General features: G+C 39.3%; 1 protein-coding gene across 15 annotated transcripts in view; it reads left to right on the top strand.

Annotated features, from left to right (window-relative positions):
* IKZF1 (IKAROS family zinc finger 1) overlaps positions 1-22309 on the top strand; it is a 96106-nt gene that overhangs the window by 19806 nt on the left and 53991 nt on the right. For 13 of the 15 annotated variants that reach the window (XM_058181681.1, XM_058181674.1, XM_058181679.1 and 10 more), the window contains one exon: positions 12088-12207. The exons of 1 other annotated variant lie outside the window; for it this stretch is intronic. In XM_058181681.1, coding sequence (XP_058037664.1) covers positions 12088-12207 — 120 coding nt within the window. Of the gene's footprint in view, positions 1-12087; positions 12208-22309 lie in introns of those variants that run through there. One more of the 15 variants, XM_058181684.1, reaches the window with a different exon arrangement.

Genomic DNA, 22309 nt, shown 5'->3' with positions numbered 1-22309 from the left:
AAAGGCCTCCTTAGTTCTAGGTTGGATCTCTCTTTGATAATCTTTCATCCCTTATTTCTTACCCTGCCCTCAAGTGCTATGGAGAATAAACTAACCCCCTCTTCTCTGTGACAGCCCTTCAACTATTAGAAGATGCTAACATGTCGCCTATAAAATTTCTCTTTTTTAGGCTAAACATACCTAGTTCCAATATCTATTGCCTCATGCAATTTAGACTCCAGACCCCTTATTACCTTTGTTGCTCTTCTCTGCATAATTTTTAGGATGTCAGCATCTATTTGTATTGGGGTAACCAGAACTGGATGCAGTGTTCCAATACTATCACTTCTTGTGATCTTGATACTATCCTCTGTTGATGCAGTCTAGGACAGGGGTGGGTTCTAAATTTTTTTACTACCGGTTCTGTGGGCATGGCTTATTTTTTGGGCGTGGCTTGACTGTCATGTGACAGTGGGTGTGGCTTGATGGTCATATGACTGGGTAGGCATGGCCAACTCAATGTCTCTCATGTCAAGGGGTACCTCGCCCGGCCCCTCCCCTCCCAGCCATTCCTTGTCACACCCAGTCTCAACGTATCTATAGTTCTGCAAAAATGTTTTTCACCTTTTTTCAACTTTATTATCTACATACTATAGATCAGGAGTCTCCAAACTTGGCCACTTTAAGACTTGTGGACTTCAATTCCCTTAAGTCTGAAAGTGGCCAAGGTTAGAGACCTCTGCTATAGATGCACTTTCATGGACCACTGAAAGGAGGAAATGGCTCACATGCTTTGCCCAAGAGTATGAAAGGCAACAATCTTTTAAGGGGCTGCTAGAAAGAAAGGGGGGGAAGTATTTTCCAAAGCACCAGAAGGCAAAACAAGAAGCAATGGATGGAAACTCAACAAAGAGAGAAGCAACCTAAAACTATGGACAAACTTCCTGACAGTGTGAACCTATATAGGTTTCAGTCATAATTTCACGTATAAAATAGCCATTCCCTCCAGGTTGGTGTCATCCACAAATTTGATAGTGCCCCTCAATCCCCTCATCTAGGTCATTTATTTAACATAAATAACAAAATAACAGAGTGAGTGGGGACCTTGGAGATCTTCTATTCCAACCCTCTGCTCAAGCAGGAAATCCAATACTATTTCAGGCAAATGGTTGTCCAATCTCTTCTTAAAAATCTTCAGTGTTGGAGCATCCACAACTTCTGCAAGCAAGTTGTTCTAGTGATAAATTGTTCTAACTGTCAGAAAATTTCTCTTTAGTTCTAGGTTGGTTCTCTCCTTTATTAGCTTCTATTGCTTCTTATACTGCACTCAGGTACTTTGGAAAATAAGCTGACTCTGTCTTCTTTGTGGCAGCCCCTTAGATACTTCAACATTGCTACCCTATCACCACTAATCCTTCTTTTCATTAAACTAGACTTACCCAATTCTTGCAACCATTCTTCATATGTTTTATCCTTTAGTCCTCCTAATTGTCTTTGTTGCTCTTCTTTGTATTTTTTCTACAGTCTCTACATTTTTTTTATATTGTGACCAAAACTGGATGCACTGTTACAAGTGAGGTCTTACCAAGGTATTACAAAGCAATATTAACACTTCATATGATCTTGATTCTATCCCTCTGCTAATGCAGCCTAGGACTGCTTTGGCTTTTTTGGTAGCTATAGCAAACTGCTGGCTTATATTTAAGTGATAGGTCACTAGGACTCCAAAATAGCAATAGCAATAGCACTTAGACTTACATACTGCTTCATAGTGCTTTTACAACCCTCTCTAAGCAGTTTTACAGAGTCAGCATATTGCCCCCAACAATCTGGGTCCTCATTTTACCCATGAGGAAGGATGGAAGGCTGAATCAACCTTGAGCCAGTGAGATTTGAACTGCTGAACTGCAGCTAGCAGTCAGCTGAAGTAGCCTGCAGTACTGCACTCTAACCACTGCACCACCTCGGCTCTAGATCCCTCTCACCGTTACTATTATTGAGCAAGCTACCACCTTTCTATATTTGTGCATTTGGTTTTTCTTGCCTAAAAGTAGAACTGTACTGGGCCCAAGATGAAACTTTGAGGTAATCCACTGCATTCTTCACTCCACCAGATCTACTCCATTGAAATGTGGATAGTCAGCCAATTGCATAACAACTTAACAATATAACAGGACAGAGTATCTTAAGAATGTCAACAAGTATTAGTCTTTATGTTAGACACTTTTAGGTTCTTTATTGTTTAGGCTTTTTAATAAGGTTGTTTCTGAGATGTAGAAACCCCTGATCACTCTTTAAAATTGCATTTTGAAAAAGAATGAAAAGCAGGTGATATGTCAATTTCAGTTTGACTTTTCAGATTGTCTTTTTCAAATGGTGCAATAGATACAATTCTTCTGAGTAAGATCTGTAGAGTTGTGTACAAACCTCTAGTAGAGCCGTTAGGGTTTTCCTTGGCACAGTTCGGAGATTAGCATTTAGGATGCTTCTTAGCTACGTTCCCAGCCACTGTGATCCCAAATTGTCAATACTATTCTGAGATAGAGCCAGTTTACTTCCAGTTTGGCTATGTAGGTTAAAAGGAGTTATTTGAGACAGTTTGGTCTAGTGGTTAGAGCACCTGGAGACAAAGTGAGAGACCATGAGTTCTAGTCCCTCCTTAGCTATAAAAGCCAGCTGGTTGACCTTGGGCCAATTACTTTCTCTCAGCCTAACCCACCTCCCAAAGTTATTGTTGTGGAGAAAAATAGGAGAAGGAAGGATTATTAAGTATCTTCATTATATTTTTTGTTGAAGAAATAATAAAGGTGCAATAGAAATTAAATAAAATACATACATACATGCGTGCATGCATGCATAGATACATACATTTCCAATTTCAATCTGTGACAATGGAATTATGTGCAACTTGGGGTAGATTGCTTTCTTTGCTGCAGAAACTCATGCCTTACCCCATTCCTCAACACTTTAGTATGCCCTGGCCAGAATGCTACTATCACACTTTCCATTGCTAGGCTGATCTCTCTTTCGTGAAGTCCTTGGTACCTTCAATGAAAACAATTATGGGCCATTGTTCAGTAGTTCTGAAGGTTTACTGAAATTTGTGGAAAAGTAGCAGTGGCTGTTTTAAATTGCTTTAAATTTCTCCAATATAAATTATACCCCACTTGGTAACTTTCTGCCTGTAATATCACCTAGTTCTGGTCTAGAGTTGTGTTTCTAATCTAAGCCTACATAATTATGTTTGATTTCTGTTCACTTTATGCTTCCCTTTTCATAGGTCTATATTAATATAAAATTTAATGTGGAGAGGGAGGTTGTTCGAAGAGTGAACCTAAAGAATTTTAAAACCTTGTATTTATATACAAGTGGCAAATTCAGCTAAAACCAAATTGAGGAGGAAATGAAATTCAATTTCTGCAGTATCTCATTTGTGTGGTTTCCTGTAAAAACACCTGCATCAGAAAGCAGGATAGGGCTTGGGTGGAGTAAGAATTAAATTTTTAGCAAGTCTTTAGTAAGCCGGATGTTAGGAGACGGACAACTGACTTGTGACATCACTTATTTTTCTCTAAGTTTTGATATAAAAAGTTGGAACAAATTAATAGAGCAAATTAGATCAAGATTAATAGGATTTCTATTTAACAAAGAAATACTTCTCTGAATTCCAACTGCAGGGGACAGACAGTAGGCCTGGGCACAAATGCAGATTGTAAGCATCACAGAAAAAACTAGCTACCAATGACTAGTGCAGATAGTTCTTGAATTACAACAGTTCATTTTGTGACTGTTCTTTTCACACTTATGATCTTTGACTGTGACTTTTCACACTTATGACCTTTGCAGCATCCACATGGTCATGTGATTTACATTCAGAGCCTTGGCAACTGATGCACATTTATAACAGTTGCATGGAGTCATGTCATCTCCTTTTGCAATCTTCTGACAAGCAAAGTCAATAAGGAAGCCAGATTCACTTAACAACTGTGTGACTAATTTAAGAACGGCGATGATTCATTTAACAAATGAGGCAAGAAAAGTTGTAAAATGGAGCAAACTCTCTTAATATAATTCTCACTTAACAACATAAATTTTGGGGTCATAACCTGAGGACTACTTGAATTGGATATTCAGCATGAAATAATATAAACTATATATGTTTTACTGAATGCTGGCTAAAAACAGCACCACTGCACTAATCCATTATGGCCTTATTCATAATGGGATTGGTGAATGCTTCAGCTCGCATAGAAAGACATAATCTGAATTCATTATGGAGTTACTGATTATTTTAAACAGACAGAGAATAAAATTGCTTTCTTTACTAAGATTACCTTTGTATATTATGGGCAGTACAGTATTTATGAGAAGTAGAATCTGTTTTCAACCAGAGGCAATGCAAATAAAAAAAGGTAATTAATGTTGTCAATTATTTCCCATAAAAATCAAGTTTAACATTGTAAGTAGGCTAGTCGGTCCCATTAGGTAAACCTGACTAAGAAAGCTACAAGAAAGGCTAACACTACTTTTATTGGGATTGGCTATAATAACAGAATCTTGCAGATCTGTGTTGTGTCTTATACTCTGAATGTAGCCCCACCCAGTTTCTCAAATGGAGGTTTCAGAGGCTGAAAGAAGCTTCAGAAAAAAAGCCCCCAAATAGAGCTTGAGAAAAGAAGCTCCTAAACAGAGCTTCAGAGGGTTTTTTTCTGAAGTTCTGTTTTGGAAGCTTTCAAAGGCAGAAAAAAGTTTTTTCTGAAACAGAGTTTCAGAGGCAGGGTGAAAAAAGCAAAAAAAAAAAAAAAGGCACAGAGCTCACAACCAAGGAACCTGTTGCTAAAATTCACCTCTGGGAACAGCTGATTGGGGATATTCTGGGAGGCCAATCCACCTGCCAATCAGCTTTTTTCTTATTTTCCTCCCCAAAAACTAAGGTGCGTCTTATACTCCGAAAAATATGGTACATTTAATAAAAATTAAAATTGCTAAGAAAGATAGAATAACATTTCCCTTGACCAGGTCTCTCCTAAGCACCTGAAGTCCATCATATGAGGAAAGAGAAAGGAGGGGAAAATCTATTTCATCCTGTAATGTATCTTTAAAAGTTTTGGCGGGAGTTTTGGCGGGAATTAGCACGTTGCTGATTGGTTGAAACCACCGGCTGAAATATATATAAAGAGAGGTTTTCCTCAGTACTAGTTGCTGGGTTCACTGTATATTAAAGAGCTGTTGTCACTACCCTGGTCTCCTGCCTCGTTATTGCCCAAACTTAACACATCCCTTAGCAGGTGTTTTGGTTGGGGAGTCTTCTTCCATTAGAGGTTCACATACTAAATTAGTTCAACATACTAACCTACTAATTGGTCAACAGCAACAGTGATGGATTATGAAAGGCATTTGGTCTAAGAGAGGATGGAAATAGCTCAGTGAAATTGTGCTGTCTTCAGTATACAGAGCCTTAAATGACTTAGCCCAAGTTACCTACTAGATTGCTTATTCCTATACAGGCCAATCTATGCTCAAATCTTCAATGGAATACCTTTTGTAAATTATGATACAAATAACATTAAATTGATAATCATTACTATTTTTGAATCTATGTTCAGAAACCACCTGTTATTTCAGCTGAGCCAGGACTGGTCCTTTTTTGGTTAGAGGAGGATTCAGAATGTATATTTTAAAGCAGGTTATACCAGTCTAATTTTTTTAATGTTGCTATCTGTTTAGCTGTTAAGGTGTCTGTTTTTTTAAGATGCCTTTTGAGAATGAGCACTGGGTTCGTGTGTGTGTGTGTGTGTGTGTGTGTATGGTATGTATGTGTATATATATGACAATGTAAATGGGTGTGATGATCCTGATGTATGACATAAGCATATAAAAGTCATGACTTATGAAAACTTGTTATCTCACCTCAAAAGAACGTTCTGTAAACTGTCACTCCAGAATATGCAATTAGCAAAGAGTTGGAAGAAATATTACCAATAAAAAATACAATAATTGGTTTTTGCTTAAAAAATGAGTGAAGTACGATCATGTTGATATATATAAAATTATACATAGTGTCAAAAAATGCTTCTCAAAAATATTAGAAACCAGGAACATCTAAGATGTTAGATGATCTACAGATCATACAATTAAGATAAATACATGTTAAGTGCCATGTTAATACATGTTAACAGATAAAATATATAATAACTCAGTGTGTATATTCATCACATTTAATGGATGTGTCTGCTTGGAAATTTGCATATCTTAGCAATATGCTATGCCTGTCATCATGTGCACTCCTTAATAGGTCTTGAGTAAGAATCCATATTTAATAACTAAATAATAAACTAATAATTTCCTCTTCTTTATCACCTGAGGCTAATTTATTGCTGCTAATGGTAAAAAAACACTGATTGATTAGGTGATTTCACTGTTTAGGAAAAGATAGGCCAAAATTATGGATAAAGGTACCTGAAGTACCATAGTTTTGTCTTCTTGATTTGGAATAGCAGATAAGTGTTATTATATTTTATTTATAGCATTTCTTTCTACTCGTAAAAGAGATTAAGCTGTCATGTTCCTGTATATATGTATAGATTAAGATATGTATATATGTATGTGGGAAGGGGCATTGTGTATGCAAATGTCCAGATAGGCATGGTCATAAGTATAGTCCCTGAACGACTGATTCAGATCCTGTTAGTTCTCTCTGAGTCAACAACATTATCCATCCTTTCTTTATGAAGTAGGAGTAATTGTAGTACATATGAGCCATTCAACAGGTAATGCCTAACAGATAGAAACTTTCTAACAACATGGGACTGAACAACAGGGAGATCCTTCTGCTTCCTTTGCCTGTGTGAGTAGGAGAAGGATCAACAGCATATTGGCTGACAAAAAGAAAAAGCATAATGATTCCATGCCTTAAAATAGCTGTAAATTTATATTTAAAATAGCAGATATACAACCATAGATGGATTTGAAATGAGCTTCCTACATGATAAGCTTCCCATTCACACTTCTATTCCACTCCAGAAAGCAGTCTTTTTTGAAATGAGCTATTTCCCTACTCAATTGAAAATGTAATGACAGTGAAAATTCAACAATAGGTCATACCAGTGTGGGAGGCCCAGAGATTACAGGGTATCCTCGATTTATAACCATTCAGTAAGCAACCATTCAATTCAATCCAATTATAATAGAACTGAAAGGGACCTTGGAGGTCTCCTAGTCCAACCCCCTACTCAAGTAGGAGACCATTTCAGACAAGTGACTATCCAGTCTCTACTTAAAAGCCTCCAGTGATTGAGCACTCTCAATGTCTGAAGGCAAGCTGTTCCACTCATTAATTATCCTCACTGTTAGGAAATTTCTCCTTAATTCCAGGTTGCTTTTCTATTTGATTAGTTTCCATCCATTGTTTGTTATCCTGCCCTCTAGTGCTTTTACAAATAAGTTGATCCCCTCCTCAATCGAAGTGTCAGATATGCTGAACTTATGATCTGTGCCTGAAATTATGCACTGAAGAGCCCTGATGGTCAAAGGATTAAAATTTGGCCCTTGGCACTTCTCTTAGGATTGCAGAGGTGCCTCAAGTCCTCATCTATCTATCTATCTCTCCCCCATCTGTGCATTTCCTCCCCCTTCCTTCCTGTGCACTGTCCCAGATGACCTTCACTGTCTTCTTACTCCCACTGATGATGAGATGTTCCTAGCATGGTTGCTGGGATGGGGTGATGGTGGTTGGGTTTTGCTCTAGAGTTGTGGCATGCCAAAAAGTTCCATTGTGCTACACTCCTGAGAATTGCTTTTTTTCAAAGAGTGAAACCTAGGCCCAGCCAGCACAACAACCAGGCCAGGTATAGCTGTGGCAGTGGAACGCAGGGCAGTAGGGGTTTCAGACTGCAAGTGGCAAGGATTATTGTGGCTGGAACTGGGCTGAAACAGCGCTGGCTTTCCTGAGTGTGGTAAACAGCAGCAGAGCCACACAGTTCTGGAGTTGCTTGACATCCCACAAGGCAGGGTGCAGGGTGGCCAAAAAGGCAGAGATGAGTGAGAGTTGAGGTGAGTTTAAGTCAATCTGGTACCTTACAGAGGCTTGGGGCTGGGAGTGAGCAAGTTCAGAACAGTTTGGATTGAGTTGGGTGGGTTTTTGCTTAATGAAGCATGTTTGTTGGCCCTACCAGGATTGCCATTGTTAAGTGATGTGGTCATATCTTACTTTATTACAATCTTAGTTAATGATGGAAATTCTGATCCCAATTGTAGAGAGTTCCCTGTATACTGTTATTATCTGATTTATGTGGCAAATATTTCTCATGTGATTTCTTTCTGTATGCTTAACTTTTGATTTTGTTCTAACTGGTGAAAAATAAATACCTACCTATAGTATATTATAATGGGATCTCTTTCATAAATACATTATAACTTGTTTGGACAACTCTGTTCTATAGCCTCTTTTGAAAAATGAAGGCTAAGGATACTAGAATAGGGCTATCATACTTAGGCTGCAAAAATTCTGCAGGCCACTAGATGTATGCAAGGAAAAGCTTGTCTACTATTCCCTCAAAATTATCATAGCACTCTTCTCTGTTATTTTGTGATCTATCTTTTCTTACAAAGTAAAATCAAGGTGTTTTGTTACTATTAGCAAGAAATATAATTTTTTTCCCTGCCATTTAGGAATCAAATGGTTATTTACAGCCAAGAGCTAGTATCTTTAATTGGAGTACTGTCAGTCAGATAACAAAAAGAAGACTCATCAAACCAGCCTTCTCGGACTTTATCTTGGCTAAAAGAATTGTTTGATGTGACTTGAATATGATGTGCCAAGCTGAGATGGCATGGCAATAGCAGGTGTAGCACTGCCAGAAAACTAGCCTCACAGTTTTGTATTATTTATTTATTTATTTATTTATTTAATTAAACTTTTATACCGCCCTTCTCCCGAAGGACTCAGGGCGGTGTACAGCCTGCATTAAAACAATTTATATACACACCAAAATAACAATTAAAAAACTTATTCAATAAAAGGCCGAAATTAAAACCATCCAATTGACCATATAAAATACCCAATAAAATTACAATTGAAAAATTTAAAATTTAAAATTTAGAATTTAAAAATCAGGCCAGTCCCGCTTGGATAAATAAATAAGTTTTCAGTTCCCGGCGAAAGGTCCGGAGGTCAGGCAATTGGCGTAAACCGGGGGGAAGTTCATTCCAGAGAGTAGGTGCTCCCACAGAGAAGGCCCTTCCCCTGGGGGCCGCCAGCCGACACTGCTTGGTGGACGGCACCCTGAGAAACCCTCTCTGTGAGAGCGCACGGGTCGGTGGGAGGCATGTGGTAACAGCAGGCGGTCCCGTAAGTACCCGGGCCCTAAGCCATGGAGCGCTTTGAAGGTGGTAACCAAAGAGAATTTCTCTAACAAAACAAAGTGAATGAAATGCATGGAACAGACCTGAAATATGTATTTAGGACTGGTTTCTATCAAACAGCAAAAAAACTCATTTGAGACTCAGATATCAAGATGCCATTTAAATATTTGGTCCCAGTGCTTACTTCTTTGTTTGCAATTGCACAGCCAGTTCCAGTTATTATTCTGAACATGCTTCTTAAAAATTAAATGAAGAATGACTATTTCCCCCATCTTTCCATTTTGAAAATCATCTGCTAGAAAATGTTAGTGTGATTACATATCTATTTAAATTACCACACAACTCTGACTTATCTGGATATAACAATGTAAACGATGTTAAGGCATGAAATATGAACACCAAACACTCTTTGGTGCTCAGAAGAGCCAATATATAGCACATTAAATAAAACGTATTTATTTACTGGTTATATATTTCAAAAGGAAGGTTTTGCTCAGGAAAACCTTAGGAAAAAAATTCTATTTATTTGACAGGTAGTATTAAAGCAGAATTTAGGAATAACCAGCAGCTAACTAGTGTTTGCTTAGATGTTAAAGCTATTTGCACAAGAAGGAGGCTAATGTCTTGTAATTGTCACAGTATAAGTGGTTAAAAAGTGCCTGTTATACATGTATTCTCCCAAAAATATACTTCAACCATTTATGTGCAAAAAAAGGTAGGAATATCAATGTGGAAAAGAATGTGCACTTCCCTTATCTGTCCTTTTTAACATTTTCTTTCAATAAATAGAGGATTAATATATGAAACAATTTAGAGTCGAAATAGAAATTGATTCAAAACGATATTCCAAATTATCCATAATCTATTTCTCCTTATTCAGCTGTCTGATATATTAACTTTATTGCTCTTAGGGCTGTACAAATCAATACGAAAAGTTAATCATTACTCCAACTTTTGTTGATTTCAATAGGATTTAATTGAAAATAGCCTGCCTTCAATTCAATGTGTTAAAAGAATTGAAAAGAATAATAAAATCATTTGCATTGTGACTTGATACAAAAGGAGAGAGCAGCAAATATACTTACTAATCTTTAGGCTTTGTTCAAAATCTGCCTTTATTTTTAAAATTCTTGCTAATCAAAAGCCAGCATCATGATTTGCCTTGTTTTGTTTTTTTATGGTCTTGGAATCACTATCAATATTATCTATATCTTATTTGAAAAGAAACAGAGAACTTTCCTAACTTGGTGGGATTGCTCTTTTATTATCAGGAAAGAAAGTCCTCCAGTGATTGAGCACTCTCAATGTCTGAAGGCAAGCTGTTCCACTCATTAATTATCCTCACTGTTAGGAAATTTCTCCTTATTCAGCTGTCTGATATATTAACTTTATTGCTCTTAGGGCTGTACAAATCAATACGAAAAGTTAATCATTACTCCAACTTTTGTTGATTTCAATAGGATTTAATTGAAAATAGCCTGCCTTCAATTCAATGTGTTAAAAGAATTGAAAAGAATAATAAAATCATTTGCATTGTGACTTGATACAAAAGGAGAGAGCAGCAAATATACTTACTAATCTTTAGGCTTTGTTCAAAATCTGCCTTTATTTTTAAAATTCTTGCTAATCAAAAGCCAGCATCATGATTTGCCTTGTTTTTTTTTTTAATGGTCTTGGAATCACTATCAATATTATCTATATCTTATTTGAAAAGAAATAGAGAACTTTCCTAACTTGGTGGGATTGCTCTTTTATTATCAGGGAAAGAAAGTCCTCCAGTGATTGAGCACTCTCAATGTCTGAAGGCAAGCTGTTCCACTCATTAATTATCCTCACTGTTAGGAAATTTCTCCTTATTCAGCTGTCTGATATATTAACTTTATTGCTCTTAGGGCTGTACAAATAATATGAAAAGTTAATCATTACTCCAACTTTTGTTGATTTCAATAGGATTTAATTGAAAATAGCCTGCCTTCAATTCAATGTGTTAAAAGAATTGAAAAGAATAATAAAATCATTTGCATTGTGACTTGATACAAAAGGAGAGAGCAGCAAATATACTTACTAATCTTTAGGCTTTGTTCAAAATCTGCCTTTATTTTTAAAATTCTTGCTAATCAAAAGCCAGCATCATGATTTGCCTTGTTTTTTTTTTTAATGGTCTTGGAATCACTATCAATATTATCTATATCTTATTTGAAAAGAAACAGAGAACTTTCCTAACTTGGTGGGATTGCTCTTTTATTATCAGGAAAGAAAGTCCTCCAGTGATTGAGCACTCTCAATGTCTGAAGGCAAGCTGTTCCACTCATTAATTATCCTCACTGTTAGGAAATTTCTCCTTATTCAGCTGTCTGATATATTAACTTCGTTGCTCTTAGGGCTGTACAAATAATATGAAAAGTTAATCATTACTCCAACTTTTGTTGATTTCAATAGGATTTAATTGAAAATAGCCTGGCTTCAATTCAATGTGTTAAAAGAATTGAAAAGAATAATAAAATCATTTGCATTGTGACTTGATACAAAAGGAGAGAGCAGCAAATATACTTACTAATCTTTAGGCTTTGTTCAATTCAAAATCTGCCTTTATTTTTAAAATTCTTGCTAATCAAAAGCCAGCATCATGATTTGCCTTGTTTTGTTTTTTTATGGTCTTGGAATCACTATCAATATTATCTATATCTTATTTGAAAAGAAACAGAGAACTTTCCTAACTTGGTGGGATTGCTCTTTTATTATCAGGGAAAGAAAGTCCTCCAGTAAGCGATGCTCCAGACGACACTGATGAGCCCATGCCTGTACCAGAAGATCTTTCAACTAGCACAGGAGGATTGCCAAATTCTAGAAATGAAAGAGTTTTGGGTAAGGTTGTTGATACATGGGGTGATTCTGCTCTGTCATGCATAAGATGTTTCACTTATACTTGGGAGAAAGACGTTTAAGCCTGTACTCTCATTTTTGACAGCCTCTTTTTCATGTTTCTTTTCTGTCTTAAATTTTTTTTAAAAAATTCCAAAGTTGATATTTAAAGAAAATATCAGGCAACACTTTAATTTTTTTAAAAAAAATCTGTTCAGTTTTCCCAAATGATTTCATAATGAAGAACTAAATGTATAACAGCATGGATTATAGGGGGAAAGGACTGGAAGACATACAAGTTTTTCTAGAGCTAACTTGGCTTATGCTTTAAAAATTTAACATCTTTAATTTAAATAGAGAGAGTACCTGGAATACTTATCTGTAATGCCAAGTCATATAAGTTTTTGGTCTCCAGTTAATGGATTGAAACTCACGGTTGGCTTCACTCATTGATGCTTTTTCTATTGTTTACATTTTTAAAAAAGAAGTCACATAAAAGAAAAAGGATAGATGGAATGGGGAGAGAACAGTAAAAAGATTGCATTAGAGGAGGATAAAAGAGAGGGGAAAAAAAGAGATGGGGAAAACTACTAATGATTAATTTTAATTATAAGTACCTAAGGTAAAAAAAAATATAGAGGCTACTTATCTAAACCCATGTTATGGATTTCTTTCTCTATTTGTGTCCAAAATAAGAGAGTGTATTTATATATTTTTTAAAAAGATAGCTAAGTGTTCAGCTAGTATAACATACACATATATCTATACTTAATTTGATGTATGTGTATGTGTGTCTCCAGTGCATAAGCTCAAAGTGTACATATATGTGTATGCAGTATGTATACAGCATGTATATATATATGCAGACAGCCCTCTACCTAAGATTAACAACTCTGAATTTAGTTATGCAGAAGCCTAAATTTCAATTATTTGTTGCTTAGCTGGCAACAGAAATCAGAACAAAACCCCTTCTAACTTGAGATCAATCCTGCTATTGAGGGAAAAATGGCAAAGTCAGACAGGACAAGACTGACAGGCATAAGTTTGTATGAAAACTACAGTTGTCCAGATGACTGAAGCTCATTTATTACTACATGCTCATAAAGAGAGTTGCATGTCATTCCTTTATTGAAATAAATTGTCTGGCTTCCAGTTTGTTTTCCAGATAAAAAGCCAGAATGGTTTAGAGTAAAAATAAAACCACTTTTTCACCTATAAATCTCCCAAAATTTGGGTGGTGGTCTTATGTGTCCTCAGTCTGCCTGATATTGATCCTGTTCAGACTGAGGAGTGTACCTTTGTACTGGCTGCATCTAGACTCTGAAGATTCTGTCTAGGGAGGTCTGTCTTATCTGTACAGATAGTCTTTAGTCCTTAGTATTTGTTTAATGGCTATTCAAAATGATAATGGCACTGAAAAAAAGTAACTTACAAACAGTCCTTACATGAATGTTACAGTATCTTTGTGTTCATGTGATTAAAATTTGGATGCTTGGCAACCAACCGACATGATAGTTGCAATGCCTTATACTTTGATCACATGATTGCAACCTTCTTGGAGGTCGTTCAACAAGCAAAATCAATGGGGAGAGCTAGATTTGCTTAATGACTGCATGAGTCACTTAACAACTGCAACATAAAGATCATAAAATTGGGGGGGGACTCATTTAATGACCACATTACTTAGCAATGGAAGTTGCAAGTTCCTGTTGCAATTGTGGTTGTAAATTGAGACTACCTGTAGAAACATTTCCAGATGCCTTCAAAGTAAATTTGCTGCTTTATTATTATTGTTTTTTACAAAGATGTAGGGATCCTCTACATATTATTTTAAATATTGCTATGTTCTGATTGAATCTGCAAACCACCCCTTTACACTATACTTTGTAGAGGACAGTGGATAGTAGATATGGAGAACATATTGTTTGTTTGTGTGTGTGTGTGTGTGTGTGTGTGTGTACTTACATACTTACACAAATTTCCCCATGTTTCCTAAAGTGCAGTTATGCAAATAATTCCTTATGACAGTGTTATGGCCATACTGGGAGATTTCCTGCCTTGATACATGTGAATGTGCATGTGTCTATGAACTAATTAGTGTGGTTTCTTCCCACTATGTTTCTTTTGATTCCAAGATAAGTAGAAAAGAGATAAGACAAAACTTTTTATCATGACAGTTGCAGCACAGCCATGAGGAAACATTCTTACACAGCAAATGTAATGGATAAAGTTGCTAATGTCTATAAAAACATTTACCTCTTTATTTTCAGAGGAACAAGCAGAATTAATGTATAAATAAATTATAGGTTTGGGAATTCCTTTCATCACTATTCTGTAGAATAGTCGTTCGGGATTAAAACAATTTTATCTCCTCAGATTTTACAAATAAATCTATCATCACAAATAACAAGAATTATATCTTAAATATGGTCAGTTCTACCCTTGGCAGATGAAGTTTACCAATTGTTCAGTATTTTTATTTAGTTAACTCAAAGAAAGAAAGAAAATTATATCTGGAGAAGAACTAGATGTTCTTCCACAACATATACCTTGGCCAATAAGATGGAGTGATGACATCAGCAAGTATTGTGGGCCCAATTCAATCAAAATAGAGCTGGAAGGGAGGTCTTTTAGTCCAGCCCCCTGCTCAAACAAAAGACACTATAGCACTTCAGATAAGTGACTGTCCAGTCTCTTAAAAACTTCCAGTGATTGAAGCACCCACAACTTCTGAAGGCAAGCTGTTCCACTGGTTAATTGTCCTCACTGTTTCTCCTTAATTCCAGGTTGCTTTTCTCCTTGATTAGTTTCCATCCCTTGTTTCTTGTCCTGCCCTCTGGTGATTTGGAAACTAAATTGATCCCCTCCTCTTTGTGGCAGCCTCTCAAATACTGGAATACTGCTATCATGCCCCCCTAGCCCTTTGCTTCTCTAGACTAACCAAACCTAAATCCTGTAATTGTTTTTTATGTTTTAGTCTCCAGGCCTTTGGTTTTTGTTTTGGTTTTTTTGGTGTGTTTTTTTTTGTTTACATTTATATCCCGCCCTTCTCCGAAGACTCAGGGCGGCTTACAGTGTATAAGGCAATCATTTATTTATTTATTTATTTATTTATTATTTAAATTTTTATACCGCCCTTCTCCCGAAGGACTCAGGGCGGTTTACAGCCAGATAAAATAAACATTCCTATTACAAAATAAATACTATTAAAATACCACTAAAAAACTTATTCAATTTGGCCGCAATTAAAATTTAGCAAATAATAAAACCCATTAAAAACCCATTAAAAACCCATCGATAAAACCCAATTAAGAACCCATAAAAAACTAACCCAGTCCAGCGCAAATAAATAAGTGAGTTTTGAGCTCGCGGCGAAAGGTTCGGAGGTCCGGAAGTTGACGAAGTCCTGGGGGGAGTTCGTTCCAGAGGCGGGAGCCCCACAGAGAAGGCCCTTCCCTGGGTGTCGCCAGACGACACTGTCGCTACCGACGGCACCCTGAGGAGTCCCTCTCTGTGAGGCGCACGGTCGGTGAGAGGTATTCGGTAGCAGCAGGCGGTCCCGTAAGTAACCCGGCCCTATGCCATGGAGCGCTTTAAAGGCGTTCACCAACACCTTGAAGCGCACCGGAAGGCCACAGGTAGCCAGTGCAGCCTGCGCAGGATAGGTGTCACTCGGGAGCCACGAGGGCTCCCTCTATCACCAGCGCAGCTGCATTCTGGACCAACTGCAGCCTCCGGATGCCTTCAAGGGAGCCCCATGTAGAGAGCATTGCAGTAGTCAGGCGAGGCGTCACAAGGCGTGAGTGACTGTGCACAAGGCATCCCGGTCTAGAAAGGCGCAACTGGCGCACCAGGCGAACCTGGTGGAAAGCTCTCCTGGAGCGGCCGTCAAATGATCTTCAAAAGGCAGCCGTGCATCCAGGAGAACGCCCAAATTGCGCACCCTCTCCATCGGGGCCAATGACTCGCTCCCGACAGTCAGCCGCGGACTCAGCTGACTGTACCGGGATGCCGGCATCCACAGCCACTCCGTCTTGGAGGATTGAGCTTGAGCCTGTTTCTCCCCATCCAGACCCGTCGGCTTCCAAACACCGGGACAGCACTTGATAGCTTCATTGGGGTGGCCGGTGTGGAAAAGTACAGCTGGGTGTCATCAGCGTACAGCTGGTACCTCACACGAAGCCACTGATGATCTCACCCAGCGGCTTCATATAGATGTTGAACAGAAGGCGAGAGAATCGGCCCTGCGGCACCACAAGTGAGGCGCGCGGGTGACCTCTGCCCGTCAACACCGTCTGCGACCGGTCGGAGAGATAGGAGGAGAACCACCGATAAGCGGTGCCTCCACTCCCAATCCCTCCAACCGGCGCAGCAGGATACCATGGTCGATGGTAGCCGCTGAGAGGTCTAATAGGACCAGGGCAGAGGAATAACCCCTATCCCTGGCCCTCCAGAGATCATCCACCAACGCGACCAAAGCCGTCTCAGTGCTGTAACCGGGTCGGAAGCCGGACTGGAACGGGTCCAGATAGACAGTTTCCTCCAGGTGCAGGGGAAACTGATATGCCACCATACTCTCTACAACCTTCGCCGAGCGGGTTGGAGACCGGACGATAATTACCCAAAACAGCCGGGTCCAGGGAAGGCTTCTTGAGGAGGGGCCTCACCACCGCCTCTTTCAAGGCGGCCGGAAAGACTCCCTCCAACAAGGAAGCACTCGTAAGCCCCTGGAGCCAGCCTCGTGTCACCTCCTGAGTGGCCAGCACCAGCCAGGAGGGGCACGGGTCCAGTAAACACGTGGTGGCATTCAATCTACCCAGCAACCTGTCCATGTCCTCGGGAGTCACAGGGTCAAACTCATCCCAAACAACATCACCAAGACCGCCCTCAGATACCCCGTCTGAATCGCCACAATTTTGGTCCAGACCGTCCCTAAGCTGAACGATTTTATCGTATAGATAACCGTTAAACTCCTCAGCACGTCCCCGCAACGGGTCATCCCGCTCCCCCTGGTGAAGGAGGGGGCGGGGCACCCGGAACAGGGCAGCTGGGGGGGTATCTGCCGGCGCAATGAGGGAGGAGGCGTAGGAACGCCTCGCTTCCCTCAGTGCCACTAGGTAGGTCCTAGTATAGGATCTAACTAGTGTCCGATCAGCCTCTGAACGGCTGGACCTCCAGGAACTCTCTAGGCGTCTTCTCCGGCGTTTCATCCCCCTCAGCTCCTCGGAGAACCAAGGAGCCGGTTGGGATCTGCGCCGGGTCAGAGGCCGCAAAGGCACGACACGGTCTAAAGCCCCAGCCGCAGCCCGTTCCCAGGCTGCAGCTAGTTCCTCTGCCGTGCCGTGAGCCAGACCCTCAGGAAGTGGCCCAAGCTCCGTCCGAAACCTCTCTGGGTCCATCAGGCGCCTGGGACGGTACCATCGTAATGGTTCCGTCTCCCTGCGGTGTTGGGTAGCGGTCAGAAAGTCCAGGCGAAGGAGAGAGTGATCTGACCATGACAAAGGTTCAATGACTATTTCCTTTAAGTCCAGATCTCTCGACCACTGACCAGAGACAAAATCAGGTCCAGTGTGCCTCCCCGATGTGAGTGGGGCCATCCACTACTTGAGTCAGGTCCAAGGCCGTCATGGAGGCCAAGAACTCCCGAGCTACCGTCGATGGCGAGCGGCAGATGGCAAGTTAAAGTCCCCATGACTAACAGTCTGGGGTCTCCACTGCCACCCGGCAAGCACCTCCAGGAGCTCGGGCAGGGCAGCTGTCACGCAGCAAGGAGCCAGGTACGCGACCAGCAAGCCCATCTGACATCTATGACCCCACCTCACAAAGAGGATTCACACCGGCGATCTGAGGTACAGTGGTCTCCCTCGGCTCTAGACTCTCTTTAATAGCAACCGCCACCCTCCACCCCTACCCTGGGCCTCGGCTGATGGAATGCACGGAAACCCGGTGGGCACATCTCGACCAGGGCACACCCCTTCAGTGCCCAACCAGGTCTCCGTAACGCCTATAATATCCGCGGCACCCCTGAATCAGATCATGTATTAGGGGGCCTTAACCACGGACCGTGCGTTGCATAACATCAGACGAGGCCCAGGCTCTGAGGGTCTTGACCATCCGAGGCAGGGAAAGTCAGGGGATCGGGGCACGCGATCGCCTGTAAACATCGAACGCGTGACCCCTATGTTGATCGATCCCCCTTCCGCCATATCTGCCCCTCCCACTTACCGTGCAAATAGACTCACCCTCATACAAAGGAACACACTCCCCCCCCATACCCTCCGAACCCATTTGATAGTCGCCACGAGCATGCGCTGGAACTGGTTTCCCACCCGACGGGCTACCCCTCACCCACCCTAACCCTCCCACCCCCACCCAACACTACCCTCCCCCCCCCTCCAACCCAGACCCGTCAGTTCCTACCCCCCCCTTAAAATTCCCATTAAAATTCCCTTTAAAAACCCTATTAAAATAACAGAGCAAATCATCTTAATTTAATCATCTTAGTTGCTCTTCTTTGTACTTTTTCCTAAGTCTCAATATATATTTTTGTAATGTGGTGACCAAAATTGGATGCAATATTCCAGGTATGGCCTTATTAATGCTTTAAAAAGTAGTACTAATAGTTCACATGATTTTGATTCTATGCCTCTGTTTATACAACCAAGGATATATTAGCTTTTTCGGCTGCTGTTGTATTCTGCTGACTCATGTTTAAGTGCTCATCTCACATTTACTGTTTTTTGAGCCAGGTTTCCCTAATCTGTACTTGTATCTTTGTTTTTTCCTGCCCAGGTATAAAACATTGCTTTTCTCCACATTAAAATTCATGTTGTTGATAGGGCCTATTGTTCAAGTCTGTCAATATCTTTTTGGATCCTGAGCTTGTCTTCTGGGGTGTTGGCTATTCCTGCCAGCTTAGTTTGTCTGCAATTTTGATGAGTTCCCCTTTTATTTCCTCATCTAAGTCATTTATGAAGATATTGAAGAGTACTGGGCCTAACATGGAACCTTATGGTACCCCACTGCTTGCTCAAATCCTCTGGTAGTTCCCTGGTACTCCAAGATTTTTAACAGATATGATACAATAGTTCTGAGACAACATCTGCCAGCTCCTTCAGAACTCTGGGATGTAATCCATCAGGTCCTGGTGATTTATATTCATCAAGGTCAGACAAATCTTCTCTTACCATTTGAGCCGTGGTGGCACAGTGGTTAGAGTGCAGTACTGCATGCTACTTCTACTGATCACCTGCTGCCAGCTGTTTGGCAGATCAAATCTCACCAGGCTCAAGGTTGACTCAGCCTTCCATTCTTCCCCCAAGGTCAGTAAAATGAGGACCCAGATTGTTGGGGGCAATACGCTGACTCTGTAAACCACTTAGAGAGGGCTGTAACGCACCATATAAGTGCAGTATATAAGTGCTGCTGCTATTTTCTTGCATATTTTCAGTTTTATTTCTTGTCTGTCTTTTATAGTTAGGTTTTTTGGTAGATTGGGCAATAGTCTTTTTTTTGTGTGAAGACCGATGCAAAGAATGAATTAAGCGGCTCTGCTTTTTCCCTACCACCTATAACTTCCTTACCAACTTCTCTCTTCCATTTTTTGTACTTATACTTTTTGCCTTTTAGTTTATCAGAGAGATGTTTGTGAAACCATGCTAGTTTCTTCTTGGATTTCTTGTTTTTCTTTTTCAGTGGTATTGTGTTGGACTGGGCTTTTATTATAATTTTTAGTGTTCCCCTTTCTTCTTGAGTTATTTTCCCCTTTAGGATTTTTATCCATGATATTTTGCTTAGGCAGTCTCTGAGTTTGTTAAAATCAGCTCTTTTAAAGTTTAAGACACTAGTTGGATTATATTGTATTGCTTGTGTTTGCACTATATATAATTCCAGTATGATGTGGTCACTCTCGCCCAAGGTTCCGGCAACTTCAACTCCCTTTATGATTCCTTCTCTATTAGTAAGATTTAGGTCCAGTATAGTTTTTCCTCTAGTTTTGAGTGACAAAGTTGTCATCTAAGTTGGTTAGGAATCTGTTTGATGTGCCATTTGCTGCAGAGTTTGTCTCCCAGTTGATATCAGGGTAATTAAAGTCTCCCATTACTATTGTAGTATGTTTCCTACATGCATTTATTAAGTGATTAGCGAAGTGTTCATCTATTTCTTCTGTTTGGTTTTATGGCCTGTGGTATATGCCTATAGCAATCTAATTTTCCCCCTTTTATATTGACCCATATGGATCCTAGGAGGTTTTCATCCTTCATTTTGTGTATTTCTGTAGAAATTTAGTGATCTTTTATATATAATCCAACTCTACCTCCTCTTTTGTTAGGTCTGTTTCTTTTGAATAGCTTGTATTTTTCCATCAGTACATTCCAGCCATGAGTTTCATCCCACCAAGTTTCAGTAATGGCATCTATATCATATCTGCCTTCATGTACTAAATACTTCAAGTTTGTTCCCTAAACTTACACTAAACTGACTGAGTGTTAGTATATAGGCATTTGAGTCCTTTATGGGTCTTGGGTTTGTTTCTTATATCTTCTATTTTGTAACTACCATGTTTCCCCGAATTGGGCTTATTATAAGGGGATTATTTATTTTGGGGGAAACAGGGTAGGAATTCCATCTTTTCCATCACTCTCTACTTCATTATGTTTTTCTTTTTTTTATTTCTTGATAAAAGAAAGCTCGGGACCATATTGGTTGGAAACATGTGGAAAACTCCTATCCTGCAGTGGATAGACCATGGCTAAAATGATGATGATGATTTAGTTTACTACATTTTAACAAACAGACAGTGGTTACCATATGAATTCCTCAAGTTGGTAGTGATCATTTGTCGTCATTAGAAAGAGGCTTCATTAAAGGAAAAAAATTTCCTTAAACATTTTTTCTGGAGGTTTTTTTTTTTTTTTTTGCCATTCCAAATGGTTTATGAAATATAAATATAATAAAATATGATAATGCAATACATTTGAGAGTTTTTTTATCCAGTATACGTGAGAAGCAAATCTAGTGTGGTTTTTAAGATGTAAGGCTAGAAACTGAAAGGCAGTAAGTCCTGGCCCTCCCTTGGATACAAAGCCAACTGGGTGACCTTGCACCAATCACTCTCTCTTAGCCCTACGAAGTAGGTGAAAAATCATTTTTGAGAAAAAAACTATAGGGATATATCCAGACAGTCATCAGGAACCTACTGACTCAAAAGCATATATATCTGCTTTAGTCTTTCTATAAGCAGCTGACAGTATCAACCAATTTTAGTATAACAATTCCCCCTAAAGCATATATAATGTATATAATTGGTTGATACTGTCAGCTGCTTATAGAAAGACTATACATATACATACATATGTATGTTCATACATATGTATGTATGTAGGCATAGTCTTCTATAAGCAGCTGACAGTATCAACCAATTTTGGTATAACTATTTCCCCTTAAATAATAGTTTCCAGCTCTTTAAAGAAGCATTAAAGAAAGCCAATTACTAAACAATAAATATAAATCATATATATAGTAATACATTTTAGTTGGAAGCTAAAGAGAGCAAATAGCTTTTCAAACTAGCCTAAAAATAACAAGAGATGAGGCCAAGGCTCTATATAAGAAAGAAATTCCATAAAGTAATTTACTAGTGTCCATCTTACGTCTTACATCTCGGTTGTATAGATAAGCATTTCTTAGCATACATAAAGAACCCAGGACTGAATCTTATGGCATTCCACAAGATATTCCTTCTAGTTTAGTAAGGGTAAACTAGTAATTCTAGGTACAGTTTTCAAATGAACTATATATCTGATTGTCATGTCATCCAGTCCACACATATATAGCTTGCTAATGAGAGTATCATGAGATATCTTCTTAAATACTTTGCTTAAATGAAGATACTCGGCATTCCAGCATTCTCACAAACTATAAAGTTATCCAATTAAAAGTTAGATATTTTGGCAAATCCATGTTTACATTTAGTAATTGCCATATTGCTTTAAAGATGCTAAACAAATAATGTTATGAATTTCCAATTATTGGTGTTGAGCTAATTGGTCTATAACTTTGTAGATCTTTTGCGTTCCTCTTGAAATATAGACACAGATATTTG

The sequence above is a fragment of the Ahaetulla prasina genome, chromosome 4 (genome assembly GCF_028640845.1).
Source record: "Ahaetulla prasina isolate Xishuangbanna chromosome 4, ASM2864084v1, whole genome shotgun sequence".
In the NCBI taxonomy this organism is placed as follows: domain Eukaryota; kingdom Metazoa; phylum Chordata; class Lepidosauria; order Squamata; family Colubridae; genus Ahaetulla; species Ahaetulla prasina.
The sequence above is the reverse complement of the archived record's forward strand: the minus strand, read 5'-3'. Positions and strand labels throughout refer to the sequence as shown.